The sequence below is a fragment of the Hemicordylus capensis genome, chromosome 3 (genome assembly GCF_027244095.1).
Source record: "Hemicordylus capensis ecotype Gifberg chromosome 3, rHemCap1.1.pri, whole genome shotgun sequence".
NCBI lineage: Eukaryota > Metazoa > Chordata > Lepidosauria > Squamata > Cordylidae > Hemicordylus > Hemicordylus capensis.
This window is the reverse complement of record NC_069659.1, coordinates 200,345,792-200,362,733: the sequence shown is the minus strand read 5'-3', so window position 1 is coordinate 200,362,733 and position 16,942 is coordinate 200,345,792. Positions and strand designations below refer to the sequence as shown.

At 56.5% G+C, this 16,942-nt stretch overlaps 1 protein-coding gene across 1 annotated transcript; it reads left to right on the top strand.

Moving 5' to 3' along the window:
• The first annotated feature begins 7,089 nt into the window (after positions 1 to 7,089).
• On the top strand, positions 7,090 to 13,756 carry LOC128350543 (uncharacterized). The gene is made up of 12 exons (XM_053308953.1): positions 7,090 to 7,097; positions 7,251 to 7,314; positions 7,955 to 8,040; positions 8,367 to 8,439; positions 8,804 to 8,889; positions 9,646 to 9,721; positions 10,374 to 10,465; positions 11,003 to 11,075; positions 11,376 to 11,545; positions 11,919 to 12,041; positions 12,161 to 12,281; positions 13,634 to 13,756. The coding sequence occupies exons 1-12, from the start codon at positions 7,090 to 7,092 to the stop codon at positions 13,754 to 13,756; spliced, it is 1,095 nt and encodes a 364-aa protein (XP_053164928.1).
• Positions 13,757 to 16,942: the final 3,186 nt, after the last annotated feature.

The following is a 16,942-nucleotide window of genomic DNA, read 5'->3' as shown; positions in this document are numbered from 1 at the left end:
CTGCCGGGTATGCCTGCATTGGATGCTCCAAAGGGGTCAGGCTCGGGAACACTTTAAGTCTCCAGCAACACCCCTGCAGAGAGGCCTTCTCCCTCCCTCCCTCTTTGGATCGATGGTGATGATGACCTCCTTGTTTTGGAAGGCCTCTTCCTCGGTAGCTTAGAATGAGAAAATACGAGTTTCATTGTTTGTAAGCCTCTTTGATATTGTTAAACTAAAACTAGGATATAAAAGAAATGAAACGTTGTGGAGGGGGATGGAGGGGAGGTAGAAACGGCAAGATCTGCCAAGTGGCACTTATGTGGAGGATGGGAATTGCCCCCTCTTGATGTAGCCTGGCTCCTCTGCTCGGAGCAAAAGCTTGACCAGTTTGAGCAGGTGAAGCCATTCCTAGCCGAAAGGGATGGGAAATGGATTCACTAGCTTAAGCACTGAATGTCAGGCGTCTGCTGATGTCACAGGAGCAGGACCAGGTAGAGAGTTGGCAACCCTGCAGATGTTGGTGCCTCGTGCCCACCACTTGGCCTGGGAGTTCCCCCATCCTTCTTTCGATCCAAATATGGCAGTTGCTGGGGGGGGGGGTCCCTCGGCCGGGAGTGTTTACCATGGGGCTGGAGGTTCCGCTGCTGCCTTCAAACTGTCTGGACTCGACCGTTGGCAGGAGGACTTTCTGGCCTCTCCTGCTGCTCACGGCAAATTTCTGTCCCATTTTGGCCGCGAGGGAGCGCAGAGCATGGCCTCGGGCAAGGAGTCCAGAGTGAGTGTCCACCGCCCGGCCCCAAATAGGTTCATGTGGTGGCAGGTGACCCCCAGGGGTCAGATCTGGGTCAAGGTGGAGACATTTAGGAAGTCCCTCTTGGCCCCTTTGGGCTGACCCATGTGGGCATGAATGAACTGGCCCAGGGCACCTTCACTGGGTCTTCATGGAGCACAAGCCCCCCATGGATGGCTCAGAGTTCCCTCAGCCGCCTCCCTCCTCCAGGACCTCTATCTTCCCGCGAGGAAGCACAGAATGGAGCCACCTGTACAGAGCAGGGGAAGGACTCCTGGCCTCTCCGAGCTCCCGGCAGGCAGCTTCCCCCTTCAGAAGTCACAGGAGCAGGATGAGTTAGAGAGGGGGCACCTTCCCAAGTGGTGAGACTCTCCTATTGAGCAGGGGGGGAGCAACTGGCCCTCTCCAGCCCCAGCACAGCATCCCTCCCGTGGTGTTGCTGCCATCGGCTTGAGGTTTCTTTTTGGACTGAGAGCCCTTTGGTGACAGGACATCATCTCATTCAGGTCTTCTCGGTTCCTTTCTCTGTGCCTGTCATCCGCTTGGAGTCTTTTGGTTGGAGAGTGGTCTGGAAATATGCGTAGCCGCAGAAGTCCTTGCTTAGATTCAAAAAGTGGCCGTTGCTGAGCTGTATCCCAGGGCTGGGTATCTTGACCTGGTTGCCATGGCGCTGGGGTTCCGACGATCCTGATGGGGATGGAGGTTCCGCTGCTGCCCTGGGAGCCTCTGGACCGGACTGGTGACAGGAGGGCGTTGCGGTCTCTCCTGCTGCTCACGCCAAAGGTTGTCCATTTGGGGCCACCAGGGAGTGCTGAACGTGGCCTCCTCTGGCAAGGGGATCAGCGGGAGGGCTCACCACCCTGCCTCAAACAGGGTCAATGGGGGGGGGGCGACCACCAAAGTTCTCAAAGCGGTTTGGGTCATGGTGAGAAATCTCGGAAGTGAGTCCCTCCTGGTCCCTTTGGGCTGACCCCGGTGTGTCTGAACAGACTGGCCCAGCCCATCCTCACTCCTGGACAGGACAAGGGAGAAGGAGGCCCCTTACTCCGCGGCGTGGGCAGCCTTGATGGGGCTACTCCTGTGGCTCCACTCAGGTACGTTCTCCTGCTCCTCCTGGGTTATCCGGGCCCAGTCTCGATGGATGGCACCATGGATTTGAAGACCACTTGGGACCCTTTCAAGAAACATGGCCCCGGCCAGGGTTTCATAAGCTGCCCCCCCCCAAAGAGGTCCCTGTTCACAAGAAGCACCAGACAGAAAGGAATGACAGCAAGGGCAGGCCAAGGGGTCTCCAAAGCCCATCAGTCTGAACTACCTGGGCTTTGGGGGAGGCTCCAGGGGTTCAGGCACAGGAGGCAAGGCAGGGCTCTCATGCACATGGAGCTCTCTAGGGTTTCCAATGGGGAAGGGTCCCCTAGCCTGCTCTGCCAGGACTGGGGGGCTGAGAGGCCCCATGGGCTGGTGTGCCTGGCCCACCATTTCTCAGTGCCTGGATTCCAGGTGAGCCCTGCAGCCACCCAGAGCGGGAGACTGGAGCCAGGGTGTGGCTGGCTGCTTCTTCAGGGCTGGATCCCCTGGTGCCTTCTTGAGTGGCAGCAGGGGAAAGGGAGCAGTTGGGGTGGGGAGCAGTGGAAGCCCCTCTGGGGGGCAGAGGAGGAGGTCGTGGCAGCCCCTCGGAACAGGTGGTGCTGAGTCAGACCATTGCTCTACTCGCTTCATGGTGGTCTACTCTGACCAGCAGCCACTCTCCAAGCCCCAACCAGGGGAGCTGAGACGTTTTAGAGGTTTTCACACTAGGCGACATACAGGGGCGCAGCAAGGTTGGAGTGGGCCCAGAGACCAGATTTTAAAATGGGGCCCCCCTCAAAGTCCAGGGCCTCCGCACACCCCAGGCCCCCAAGGATTTAAGTCTGATATTTCAAAATAAGTATGCTGCCTGGAAATACATTTCACTGAATACACACACACACAAACACTTCACAATATATAGTGATATACATTGAGAACTATATATTTGTGCTACATTTAATGCCCAGAACACACTAGAAACACTAATTATTAAAATGGGACCCTCGCTGCAGATTAGCAAAGGAGACTTTCAACCATGCAGGGTGAGCCTATGTCTGTTTTCTCAGAATTTTGAACAAATTCGGTAATGTTTGATTGCAGGAGGTTTTTCACAGGAGGCTTTTAAAGCCCTTTAACACACATCTCCTCTGGAATGGAGGTGCTGCATTCCCAGGTTAGCCAGATTGACCCTGAAGTCCCTGCGAGTTCTTGGGGAGCAGTTCACACACAAGAAAAATAAAATAAAATAAAATAAAATAAAATAAAATAAAAGCACCACACATGCTTCACAGTTCTCACTCAGACTTTCTGGGTTGTAAAACAACTTGAGCATCAGTGCATTTATGAATGAACTAGTATTTTTTAGCCCGTTAAAATAATGGGCACTAGAACCTTTTTTCTTATTTTTGGTTTCCTTTTTTCCTTCTCCCTCTCTCTCGCCCTCCTTTCCTTCCTTCCTCTCTCTCTCATTCCTTCCTTTTCTCTCCCTCTTTCTCTCTTTCTTTTCCTTCCTTTCTTCTATCTCCCTCTCCCTCCTTGCGGTTTTCTTTCTCTTTTCGAGAGTGCCGCCGGTGCCACGGGCGGCTGGGTGGCCGGGCCTACAGTGCCGCCGTCGCTGTGGGCGGCTAGGTGGAGAGTTCCGCCGCCGCCGCCGCAAAGAGTTCTCCCCGGTTCCCGCTTGTTCTCTGTTATTCCGGTTCCCGCTTGCTCTCCCTCGCCACTGCCACCTCTGCCCTCCACGGTTACTGCTTGTTCTCTGTTATCCCGGTTCCCGCTTGCTCTCCCTCGCCGCTTCCGCCTCTGCCCTCCCCGGTTCCCGCTTGTTCTCTTTTATCCCGGTTCCCGCTTGCTCTCCCTCGCCGCTGCCGCCTCTGCCCTCCCCGGTTCCCGCTTGTTCTCTGTTATCCCGGTTCCCGCTTGCTCTCCCTCGCCGCTGCCGCCTCTGCCCACCCCGGTTCCCGCTTGTTCTCTGTTATCCCGGTTCCCGCTTGCTGTCCCTCGCCGCTGCCGCCTCTGCCCACCCCGGCTCCCGCTTGTTCTCTGTTATCCCGGTTCCCGCTTGCTCTCCCTCGCCACTGCCGCCGCTGCCCTCCCCGGTTCCTGCTTGTTCTCTGTTATCTCCGTTCCCGCTTGCTCTCCCTCGCCGCTGCCGCCTCTGCCCACCCCGGTTCCCGCTTGTTCTCTGTCATCCCGGTTCCCGCTTGCTCTCCCTCGCCGCTGCCGCCTCTGCCCTCCCCGTTTCCCGCTTGTTCTCTGTTATCCCGGTTCCCGCTTGCTCTCCCTCGCCGCTGCCGCCTCTGCCCTCCCCGGCTCCCGCTTTTTCTCCTTCCCCGCTTCTTCTTCTTTTGACCTGGGAGACAACATGGCCACCCGTGTCCCTGCGGCCGTATCTTTCTCGGGCGCTCTGAGCATGCACTCTGCGCATGCCCAGAATGCCCAAGAAAGACATGGGCGCAGAGACATGGGCGCACACTTTAGCTCTTTGAATGAATGAATGAATAAATAAATATAATATTGTTTGTTCCAGAAGTTTTTGTAATTTTCTGCCCTGAAACAAGCCACTTATAGGGCTTTTTTTTAAAGCCAGCAAATTTCCCAAGCTGTTTTAAATTAAATATTCAGAGACTTCTCAGTCTCTCCCCCCCCCCATAAGAAAGCCCTATGGCAAGCAGATCCCTATATATGGGCGGGGGGGGGGGGGCGGTGACCACAAAAAGGAGTTCAGGTTCTACCTGGCAAATGCTGGGCTGGCAGGCAGAAGGTCTGCTGCAGACAGCTCTGGGGGTCACTCTGCCTGCCTGCCTGCCTGCCTGCCTCCTTGCTTGCTTGGGGCCTCCCTCCATGTCTACTCCAGTTCAGGCTTCACTGGGGCCTACACGGAGGCCTCCCTGCAAGCCCCGCCCACCCGCCGGTCAGCTGAGAGGCGCCCGGGAGAAAAGCAGCTCTTGGCAGGCAGCTGGTCTGGTGCCTCGATTGCCGGCCAGGAGGACAAGCAGGAGAGAGGCGGGCAAGCAGGGCAAGTGGCCGAGGGGACCTGGGGCTGGGCAGGGGGCAATGGGGAGTCATGCGAGGAGTCTCTGGGGCCCCCAGGCAACCGCCTCCCCTTGCCTAATAGTAGTTACGCCCCTGGCGATATATCAATTAGATTAAACTAAACAAAGTCCATGAATGTTGCAGGGAGGGGGAGGGTTCTTGCCTCCACGCCCTGCCACGAGGCATCCGGCTGTCCGTTGTTGGAAACGGGGTACTCGGGGTTCCTTCGACACACTCACTCCCTTGTGTCTTTTGTCTTTTTTCTCCTCTCAGTGACTTCCAGCCACAGGAGATTAACGAACAGCGCTCCGTGACCGAAACCAGCAAATGGTCACTGGTAAGGGATGGAAATCCAGTCCGTACATGGCAGGGCTGGGAGGGGGTGGGAGAGACCCCATTTGAAGCGAGTCTAGAGGGAGTGCGGGAGACCCAGTCTGAGCAGGTGGGAGGAACGTTTTGAGAACTTGTCTTGCAAAGCCATAGGCTTCGAAATTTGCAGTGGTAGTAGCCGTGAATTGGGTGGGTGGGATGAGTGACCATCGGGGCTCAACTACAAGTCACTCGTGCCAAGGTGGACGCCCCTCCCTATGGAGGAAGTAGCATGGGAAATTGGGGGATGGGAAGTGCTGAGAGGGAAGAGGGGTGTCTCTACCTGCCTTCCACCCCTCGCTTCTTCATTCCGCTCTCCTGCCCCAAATCACTCCCTCCCCGCAGGGTTCCAGACTTTGATTTTCTTCTGGACTACCAAGCACAAAACATGTCCAGAAAGGGAGCAGTCTGGAGGGGAACTAGAGTGGGGAAGTCTTCCTTGGGGCAGATTGGGCACTCCTTCCCCTCTGCCCCTGCTCGGCTCCACATCACCCCCTTTCCGGCTTGGCTTAGCATATAGTTGAGCATCAGAAGGGCCCTCAAAAGACGAGGCTGCATCAGACGGCCAGTAGCTCTTCCCAGCAAAGAGACAAACCTAGCTAGGCTTCTCTGATCTAAAAGCACCTCCCCTGAATGTGAAACCATAGTGTCCCTTACAGCAAGAGGCCTGACTCTCATCCGGGATCCTGTGACTCCAAATGGTCTAATACCTAGGATCTCACCCAACTCCCCAGGAATGGGGGGTGGGGGGGGGAGGCTGATCTCTGGGCTTCAGTAGCTTTTGGGGTTTGGTTCCTCTCTGAGCATTTATTTTTTGAATGAATGGAAACGGATACCATTCCTATGTGTTTTCATTCGCTCTGACACAATGGCACCCATGAAATAAATGGCCATGAAAGTGTGTCCAGTTTGTAGGTCCCATTCGCTGACATTGGTTTTAGGACTGGCTTCTTGTGGTGTACCTGGGCTCCCACTCAAGGCCGGTCGATCTCTATCGGAGACCGAAGGGGCAGCCATCTCTTCCCCAAAGGCATTGCCCTCCATTCTGCCACCCATGACATTCTGGCAGGGCAGGGCCTTGTTTTTTAAGGAAGGTCCCACGCGCTGGAGCTTCCATTCAGACCCGGTACTTCAGGAAGGATGCACTCTCTTTGTGGTGGGGAAAGAGAAACCAAAACCAATGAGTGTAAAAATAGACTAAAATAAACACACACACGCACACACACACACACACACACACACACACACATATAAATCAGCTGAATGAAAAGAAAATATGAAGACAAAAATTTTAAAAAATCAAGTTTCAATGAGATAGCTATAGATATATATTGCAAGACTCTAAATAGTAGCTTAGATGCATCATCAAGAAAAGCAATATGAGAACAGGAAGTGTCTCTTTTAGTCAGCAACGCAACTGCAGGGGCCCAGTTCTGTGGGGGAGCGTCCCCAGCACCGTTTTGAGGTGCAAAGGAGCCACTTCCTGCTTTAAGTGCATCTGTTAAGGTCCCTTTGAAGGAGGTGTGACGTTTGGCTCCCAGACGCCCTGGAAAGATCAAGTGGGCGTCAGAGCACCCATTCCTCTCTCCTCTCTCCTTCACAGAAGTCATTCTCGGACGGCTCCAGGATCCAGCATGTCAAGAGTGGGAACGGGATCCTGGATGAAGCGGTTGCCAGCAGTTCCCAGAGGAGGTAGAGTTTCTTCTTGAAATGTTGTGTAGGGAAGATTTTCTGTCCCACAGCCGGCCTGGATCTGGGATGGATCCAGTGCAGCTGACTGGCAAGAGGTGCAGGACCTACAGAAATGATGTCTTCATACATTTTGTAGAAGAATTCAGTCCTACAAGATGTGGTGGTGATGTCCACTAGCTTGAAGCTCATAGGGGACAGCTTCCTGGAGGCATTCGGCTGTCCCCTATTGGAGGCAGATTGCTGGGCTAGATGCATCTTTGGTCTGACCCAGCAAGGCTTTTCCGAGGTACTCATGCCATTTTATTTCTTCCTGCAGTGTCTTCACGGTTGAGGACGATGGGTGGTTCCTGCAGACCATTGCCACCGCATGGTCTTGTGAGGTAAGGACACCATTCCTGTCACTTTTGTGGATGGGATGGTTGAGGAGTGAGGGGAGATTGCATCTCCCAAACTATAAATACCAGGGGGTCCCATTCGCATTTGTTTCCTTTCCCATGAAAGGAATGCAGAAAAAAATGGCAAGAAATGACAACAAGAAATTAGCATTTAATTCTAGAGCTCCTATGCACTGACCTTTCTGTTAAGGACTGCTTTTCTTTGGGTAAAGAAAGAGATCTCAGAGACCTACCTGACATGCTGTCTTCGGACCAGAGCTCCAGAGTGCAGCCAACTGATTCCAATGTCCATTTTGAAGGGTGGCGGCTATTTTGAAGGGTGGTGGCCAATTTGTTGACCACAGCAAAACTCATATCACAGTGGAGGTTCATTGTTGGGCATACCATGAAAGAAAACGGCCACAAGCATGTGGTGGCTGTGCCCTGGCACTCCCAATAACAGTTAATGTTAGAGCACATTGTTTATTTTTTTTAATAAGACTTTTTAATTTAAAAATCAAAATAATCTAAAGAAATAAACATGAATTCAAAGAAAATGAAGGGAGAAAACCTAAACCCCAAGGCCCTAGGGAGATCAGAGTGAGCACAACTTCACGCATTGCTCTCCTTTTTCTCTCATTTGCAGGGTGCCGACATCGAAGAGGCCGAGATCCCAGAGGTCAACACAAGGGATCAGGAGCTGGACGTGGAGAGTTTCATCAGTTCCCAGAGGTACTAGCTGGAGGGGCAGATCCAGAGCTCATGGAAGCAGAAGACTTTCCTTAAGAGCCCATCCTGGGGCTGGGGGAGGTGGTTAGTTTAGCAAGAAGCCGGGGGTGGGCAGAAGCTCTGAGCATCTTGGAGAGTTGTTTGTCTCCTCCTCTTTCCACAAGGGGACAGGGGTCTCCATGCCCAGCCTGTGGGCTTCCTGCAGGCATCTGGCTGTCCACTCCTGGAAACAGGGTGCTGGGCTGCATGTCTCATTCTTCTCATCAAGCAGAGCTCTTTCTAAGCACTGCTCTTCTGATCTCACGTGTCTTCTTTCTTTCTTTTCTTAGCGTCCAGAGGCCAAGCACCGTACAGAGGAGGCTGCACAACGCTGCTGCTGACGAAGATCCATCCCTTGGAGAGGTCAGAAAGCATCAACATCCAGTCCCTCCCTTGGAAGGACTGAGGGTTGGGCTTGTGGGTCCCCCCGTGTTGCCCAGGAGTAGAGAGAATGTGGAATGGCTCCAGTTTGAGAAGCTGCAGGGTGGGTGGCCACCTTCTGACAAGAGTTTGCTTAAACCTCCGAAATGGCCATGCTGTGGTGCAGAATTGGCCTCCCCTGTAGCTCTTCTGGGACATCAAAGGTCCACTTCCGGCCCACTTCCTGTATCCAGCTCACCTGGCGATGACCGCTGGGAGGTGCCCGGCTGGCCTTTTCCCTGCCGAAGCCTGGAAAGCTCAACGCGAGGGCCAGAGCAGCCATTTCTCCCTCCTCTCTCCTTGACAGAGTTCTTCCTTCCCGGGTGCTGAGACTCCGCAAGCCAGCGTGGAGGACGAGGGGTCGGAAGGGGACGGTGACACCAGTTCCCCCAGGTACCTTTCTCAGCTGAAGGGCAGCTCCTGGGATCATAGAGGCAGATCACCTTCCCTGGGAGCCTGGGGTGGGGCGTCGCTATAATTGAGCGAAAGGGTCCAAAGAACACGGGCCCCCAGCTCCCAAGGGCCCTCCAGCTCCATCCCTCCCTATTTCCTTCATTATCTCCCTCACTCCGGGGGGCCGCCAGAGAGAGGGATGAACACGGGCCCCCTCTCCCCCAGCTACGCCCCTGAGCGTCTCAGTTTAGCCAAAAGAAGCCTGCAGGGTGAGATGAGCGTTTCTGAAAGGCCTGAGCACCTTGGAGGGGTATTTCCCTAACCCCCCTCACTGCACGAGGACAGGAGCTCAACACAAGGAGTAGACTGGCATTGGGTGCAGCACAGAGCCCAGAAAATGCATTTTCTCCCTCTCGCCCCACACACCACACATTGAAAGCTATGGAATTCACAACCCCAGGATGGGCTAATGGCCACTAGGTCCAGCAAATGATTAGACACGTTCATGGAGGAGAAGCCAATTGAAGACTATTACCCATGATAGCCAAGGAACTTCAGAATCTGCGGGGGGGGGGGGTGTTTGTGTGTGAATAAACACATTTTGATGCCACATATAACCAGGTCTCAAGTGGTTCACAACCAACTAAATAGGCATCTGGCTGTCCACTGTTGGGCTACACGTGTCTTTCACCTGACCCACAGGGCTCTTGGCATGCATGGATGTTCTTATGCCCCGTCTCTCCTTTCTTCTCTCAGAGTCCCGAAGCCAAAGAAGTGGCTAATCAAGAGGCTGCTGAACACTGAAGTGGTGGAAGACTCGTCCTCGGCAGAGGTCAGGAATGCTCATCCATTTTTTCAGGTGGATGGGCTCTGGGTTGTGTGTGTGTGTGTGTGTGTGTGTGTGTGTGTGTGTGTGTCCCCTGTTCCCCGATAGGAGACAGAACCTGGAACAGTTCCAGTTCTAGATGCCGCAGGGTGGGAGGGATTTGGATGAGTGGGGTGGGAAGAAAATGCAGGGCTCCCGTTGAGGCACTGGGAAGGGGTTGGAAATGCGGTGGAAGGCTCTTCTGGGCAGAGATGCCAAATGCCTTTGTTCTAAGAGGCACGTCTGGTTTTAGAGCATGGCTGCACAACCTTGGGCCTCCTGCAGATGTTGGCCTACAACTCCCATAATCCCCGACTATGGGCCACTCTGGCTGGGGATGATGGGAGTTGTAGTCCAACCATGTCTGGAGGGCCGAAGTTGTGCAGCCCTGTTTTAGAGGGTCATCCATTCATTGGAACCTTCAGTGCCCCTTACAGCACGATGGATGACCCCAAACTACCTGCTCCTCTGGAAAGTGTGGTCAAGCCCTACTCAGCAGGAACAGGGTGCTGCCTGGACTCAACGCTAAGTCCCTTGGGCTTAGTTCCTCCTCTCAGAAGCCTCGCAAGGTCAATGCAAGCCCTGGAACAATCCCATTTCTCTTCTCTCTCCTCCCCAGTGCTCCTCTACGGACGAGGATGACACCATGTATGAGGTGAGCAGCATCGAGGACGAGGTGTGGGACTCTCCACCGGCCCCCGGTTCGGCCAGGTAGGTACCCTCCTCTCAGCTGAAGGGCCTTAGGAGCCAGTAGGGAGCGGGGGGGGGGGGCTTTTAGCGTAGCCAGCAGAAGGCTGCAGGGGACAGGGGCAGCTCCCCCATGTCTGAGCCCCACAGAGGGATGTTTCCTCCTCCTTGCCCTCTGAGGACTCTGGAGGGGGAGTTCAACCAAGGAAGCCGATTAGCAGCAGGTGTGAGACAGACACCAGCAAGTCTATTGCTGGCTGTTAGCAGAGGGAGCTCCGAGACCCCCATGCTGTTTTCATGACCGGGTGTTGGGGAGAAGGAGCAGGGGAGGGCTCCTGTCTCGATGCCCTCTCTGAACACTTCCCAGGGCTTCTCAGTGGGGCACGAAAGGCTGGACTTGGGAGATCTCTGGCCTGGTGAAGTTCCCCTGCCAGCCACCTCCCAAGGGAGGCGAGATCCTTGCTCAGCATCTCTTTGGGTGCTCGTGTTCTTCTCCAGCTGGCTGCCATCTCCAACAGGACAGACCTTTGAGCAGCTTTTCTCTCTCCTCTCCTCTCTCAGGAACATCGGCAGCGGCGAAGAAGGAAGAGGACAGCTGGCCCCAGACTGGTTCTCCTCGGTCCATCTGGGAGAGGTAAGGGGCGGAAACCAAGGGTGACTTCCCTCCACCCCTCCGCTCTTCCTTTCCTGCACTACGCAGCATGGCGGCTTGGATGGCAGCCACTGTTTACACGGGAGGCGGGGACTTGCCCTTCCCCCTTGGGGATGTCTTTCCCTTGCAGTGGACCTCATGCTCCCTGAGCCAGAGGCAGCACCCTCCAGGCCCAGATGTGCGTGCAGACACCCATGGCACTGGCCTGGCCCCGGGGATTCTCCTGACCCATAACTGTCCCTCGGACTGTGTGCTGAGGCCCGGCCCTCCCCTTCTCCTCAGGGGAGAGCAACAAAGAAGATCGGGGACGTCATCCAGTGCGTGGAGTATGCCAGTGAGGTGGAGGAGAGGTTCCCCGAACTCCTGGTGGGCCTGGTGAACAAGATCCTCACCGGCCTGCAGAACACCACCGAGGGAGTGGGGAACCGGGAGAGCCAAGACCTGCCTCCTGAGTAAGTCATGGCGCTGGGGAAAGCGAGGCCAGCAAGTCCTCCTTCCAGCACTCTGGGAGGACAGGCTAGGGCCATTTGTCCCATGTCCCACTCTGATGAGTGAGGAGCATTTCTGGCCTGTTGGGGTGACTCTGGCACGGTGGTCCCCTCCCTCAGCTACACAGAGGAGACCCCAGAATTTGCAGCCCTCTTGGATCTGCAGAGAGCCTTAAAATGCGTCTGCAGTGTTAAAAAACCAGCTGTGGGGAAAGTCACTTCACCCCTGTGGTCTCCCTCCCATGGTCCAAGACAGTCCCTCCACCCCTGACACTACGCCACCCCGCAAGGAGACACACACTTTGGGGACAGCCACCTCCTCTTCTCTTCTCTGCAGGGAGACCTCGCAGATTGTCCGGACCCTGCTGGAGAGGGTGGCACAGGCGACCCCAGAGAAGACCTGCTGGGAATCCCTGTGCTCTCCGCAGAGCTGCCTCCAGGGTGTGGCCCTCTTGGTGAGGTAAGTAGGAGTGAAGAGGAGATTTCTCAGGAGGCCTGGGGGCTGGGGTGGTTTGGGTCAGGTCTGCTCTTTCCGGGCCTTCCGCCCAGGACTCAGCAGGGTCCTTTGGTGTGTTGCAGGGCTCTCCTACAGACACCATCCTCCACAGTGGCCAGGCTGAAGGCATACCTGGCTTCCCTCTTCAGCCTGGACAAAGATCCAGAACAGCATTCCCTCGCAGAGGTGGCCTTCTTTGTGGAGGTGAGCAGCGAGTTCCTCGGCGTGGGCTTCCCTGAGAGGAGGGTCTGGCCCCAGGGGCTGATGGATGTTTTCCTCCTTTCCCTCTTTTAGCTGCTCCTGAAAGACAAAGACTTCGCCGCCTTGGAGAAGACTTGGACGCTCCTGGTAGCGTGGCTAGTCCACCCCAACCAGAACATCCGCTACCTGAGCGAAAGGGGACTTCTCCAAATCTATGGAAAGCTGAAGGCGGTGAGTGACCCAGACCCACGACCCCGGGAGCATCTCTGGGCATGGAAACTCCTCTCTTTGGGGAGGCCTACCTGAGGCTGGTGCTCCTAGGCATCCCCAGGTGTGATGGGGAGATTTCTCCAGTTGGGTGGATTGAGCCTGTGGAACCCTTGCCACAGGACGAAGGAGAAATCCTTAAGGGAAGGCACAGAAATGCATCTCTCCATGGGAGCCCTGATTCCCCACGTGCTCCAATGCCGCCTTCTCCCCCCTCTTTGTGCCTCCGGCATGGCTTGAGTGATCTCCTCCCCAAGGCAGTGGATGGAGGCCAAGCGGCATCAGCCCCCCGAGAGGCCTGTGGTCTGTTTAGCAGGGGGTGGACTAGCATGGGTTTGAAAGAACTCCAAGGATCCACCTTTTTTCACCCTAGGCAAAGAAACCCCAGGATTTTAGTGCCGGGATCCTGGGAGGGCTCAGGACCTCCAGTCTGGAAGCCACTTTGGGGGTCCTGGCCTTCATGGAGCGGCTGAGGCACTGCCCATCGGAACATCAGGCCACCGTGAATGCTGCCCTGGCTGCCCTGTGCCGCCCTATCTTCCACCACGTGAGTACTTGCACGCCAGCCCTCCGCCCCGGCTCTATGAGGGCCGGCCAACCTGTAGATTCCGACCAGCTTGGAGAAGGGAAACCGGACACCCCCTTGAGACCTCTTGCAAGAGACCCATGCAAGCTCTTCTTCATGGTGATGGAGGTGAGGAATTCCTCCCTGCCAACGACAACCCCTGTTTTTTTGTAGGAGGAGGCTAAGATCCGAAGGGCAGCCATGAAGACCCATCTGGATCTCCTGCAGCACCGCCACCACCATCATGAGAGTACAGAAGAGAACATCATGACCCTCATCGCGGTGCTGATGCATGTGGAGGATGAGGACCTGGAGGTAGCACAGGTGAGAGCCCACTTTTTCCTGCCTCCTCTACAAAGGTGTTTAGGCTTCCCCAAGTCCAGCCGCCCAGTGGCAGGCCTCAGAGCTAGCCTCACGGGGTGGTGAATCATCCAGCTGTCCCGCTGTGGCTTGGCCCATCCAGGCCTCTCTGAAACCTTTCAGGGAATGGACCTCTCCACCCCCTTCTACTTTCTCTTCCGAGAGTTCATCCAGGGCCCTTCTTTCCTGGGATGGGGAAAAGCTTCCCCTCTTGAATCTGGCTGTCCTCGGCTGTGCTTCAGCCAACGAGAGGCCACCAAAGTCCAAAATCTCCCCTACTCCTTGAAGCCCCCTAAGAGGTTTCTTGGAATCCCTTGGGAGGCTTTCCCACTCCCATTCCGGTCTTTCATTGGCAGGCTGCAAAGGACAATCTGAGCCTCCTGGCGGAAGCCCTCCTCTGGCACCTGGAGGGCAGGCTGCTGGCATGGGACTCTTACAGCCTGCAGGAGCTGCTGCACAAGATCGCCAAGCGTCTGGTAGGGGAACAGCCCCTCCCTGTCCGTCCCTCGGCTCAAATGGCTCAAGGACCTTTGGGCGATGCTTTGCTCACTCGGGATTTGTCTTTGCTCTTGATCCCAGATTCGGCAGCTCGGCACAGAGGACGCCGTGGAGATGGAGACCACCAATATCCTGGGCTTCTTCCGCAGCGAGCAGCCTTCAGTGAGGAGAACAGCTGCCCTGCTGATCGGTAAGGGAAACAAGACCTTTGGGTCTCCCTTCGTGGGTCGTCTTGGTGGGCAAAGGTTCACTCTCCTTGAGTGCACTTCCAGAAGGGGGGGGCAGGAGCTGTTCCCTCCCCAGGAGGACTGGCCCAGTGAGCGTTAGCTAGGAGTCTTGACTTCATTTCCTCCCAAGGTGACATAAGAGTCCCTGGAGGAATGGCTCAATCTGTCAGTCCCAGAGGGAGCAGAGAGGGGAGGACTTCCTCTCCTGAATGATGGGAAGTGAGCTGTCCATGCGCAGGGTCCTGAACTGTGGTCCCATTTCCTTCCACCCTTGTTTTTAGGTCACCTGGTCCACAAAAAGGGCAGCATCCTCACTGAAGGGAACATAGAGACCTTCCATGCTGGTAAGTGCGGGTTTCTGGGTGGGAAGGGGCAGTTTCTGTGAGGGGAGAGGCCTAGGTTTAGGGACCACAGACCCTCAAATGGAAGGTCCCGGTTGCATCCTCAGGGATGCCCAGCAGTAGGGTTTCCCAGAGTGAAGGGGAGAAAGAGTCAGGACTTGCTCCCTCTTGGTGTGGAAATGGTGGGGCTTGGCGAAGGGTGGGGTGATCTCTTCATGCCATTGCTGAAGTTTCTCCTTCATCCTTCCAGCGCTGGAGAGCTTGCTTGGCGACCATGACCCCGAGGTCGGGAGAGTTGCCTGCAAGACGGAGAAGATCGTGAAGAAGGCCTTTTCCCTCCACTCCCGGCACGGGTTGCGGGCTGCCGTTCGGCGCTTGTGGGCAGGCTGTAAGAAGAAGAGACACCCGCCAGAGTACGGTGATCTCTCCACCTGACCGACTGGTGAGCAGACCAAGGCAGGGCTTCACTTGAAGGGGCCCCGATGGTTAGGGAGGGGGCTGGGGCTGCAGGAAGGGCGGGCAGGAATCTGGGCAGCCCTCCCTCGTGTTGGAATGCCATCTTCGGCCCTTGTGGCCAGTTGTACAAGTAGCCCAAGGGAAAGAGGAAAGATCTCTCTTCCCTCTGGGAAATGAGGACACGGATATTCTGCCAGGAGTCCCTGGTGCTGGGTGGTGTCATGGGGGAGAGTGTGAGAAGACCCCCAATCTCTGAACCAATGTCCTTCTCTCTTTCCAGGAACAACAGCCCCGTGCTCTCCCCTGGAAGATCAGCAGCTGAAGGGAGACTGAAGAAACACCATGCAGCGCAGTGGATCCGGACCAGCCAGAAGACCTCCTCCAACCCCGTGGATAGAAAGAGCTGTCCACAAGACGGCAGCAGGGAAGTGCAGTTCTGTCTGAGGAGTGAGGGGGAAGCAGGCTCCACTCCCCTGGCCCAAGGAAGCCCCGCCTCCGGGGTGCAGAAGCCCCTCCCCTTGCCTCTGCTGCAGGCTGTGGGAGGAGGCTACAGGACCACCCTGCCCCCAAGTGGCCCTTGGGAACCATTCTTGGGCTCTGCTTGGGTCCGGGGAGGCTGTGTGGCCCCAGCAGGAGGGCAAGGTCACCGCCTCCCTCCATTTCCACCAGCTGGCCGGGGAGCGCCCCCTCCTCCTTCCACCTTTCTCCCCTTCCCCAGCGGCCTGGCTTCCCCTGGCAGGGGAAGCACCATCCAGGCATCCACCCCCTCCCCTGCCGAGGGTGTGCTCCTCCCCCCCTCCCCTCCCGCAGCCACGCCTCCCTCCCCCCTCCGCTCCCCCCTCCCCCCTCCCAAACCGGGGCAGCAGCAGAGGAGCCCGGGAGACTGGGGGGCCCCCCCCAGCCCCAGTCGCGCCCCCTGGTGCTGCCCGGTGGCAGGCCAGAGAACCCTCCTCTCCCTCCCGCTCCCTGCTGTGTAGCACGTGATGAGGCGTCCAGCGGCAGGCCTCCCCTCCCAGGCCTCCCCAAGTCTGGGGCGCATCCCCTCCCCTCCCCTCCCTGTTACACCAAAGGGGCTCCTCCTTCTCCACCCCAGAGGAGAGGGGGCAAGGGAGGCATCAGCCACCAGGTCTGCCGAGGAGGCCGAGGGAGGGTGCTTGGGCCAGGCTGGACGATGCCTCGACCTCCCGCTTCCTCACTCACCCCTGCTCCCTTCCATCTGCTCTGGGCAAGCGAGGAGCCCCTCTTGCTCCAGTGGGCAGGGGGGGGGGGTGAGCAGAAGATCCTCTTCGGAGCGGGGCGGGAGGTGTGGCCATGACACCGTCCCTTGCTGCACAGTGGGGAGCTGAGGTCAAGCAGAATTCTCTGGCTTGCCCCCCCCCCCAAAACCCCCACCCCCCTTCCCGATCCCCGCTTGCTGGGCTGCTGGAGCGGAAAGGGAGGAGGAGCAGGGCAACCCCACTGACACAGCTTTGTGCTTCTTGCAGGCATGTGCTGCTGCTGGGAGGCTGGAGGAGTCAGTCGATCCGCCCCAGAAGAGGAGACCAAGTGAACGTGTCTGCAAGGAGCGGGGTGGGGGGCTGGCTGGGACTCCCCCCAATTTTGTTTGCCCTCCCATTCCCTTTGTGACCCTGGGCTTCCTTCCTTCCCTCCCTCCCTCCCCCTCCCTCCCAGGGGCAGAATGGGCTTTGCTGGTCGCCCTGTTGGGGGCCGAGTAGGAATTTTTGGCTTTCCAACAGATTGGCCGAGATGGAAAGCTTTTTTGCCTACTCCATTCTGCCCTGTTTTGTTTCCTTTAGTTAGAAAGTTAAGTGACGACTTGTGACCTAATTGAGTATCTTAATAAAGTTGCCGCTTTTGTTAGCATCCCGCCGTTTCTTCCTCTTTCCTTCTCTTCTCCCTTGGAGTCTTTGTGCCAGATCTGGTCAGGGCCGGACGGGGGGCACTGAGAGG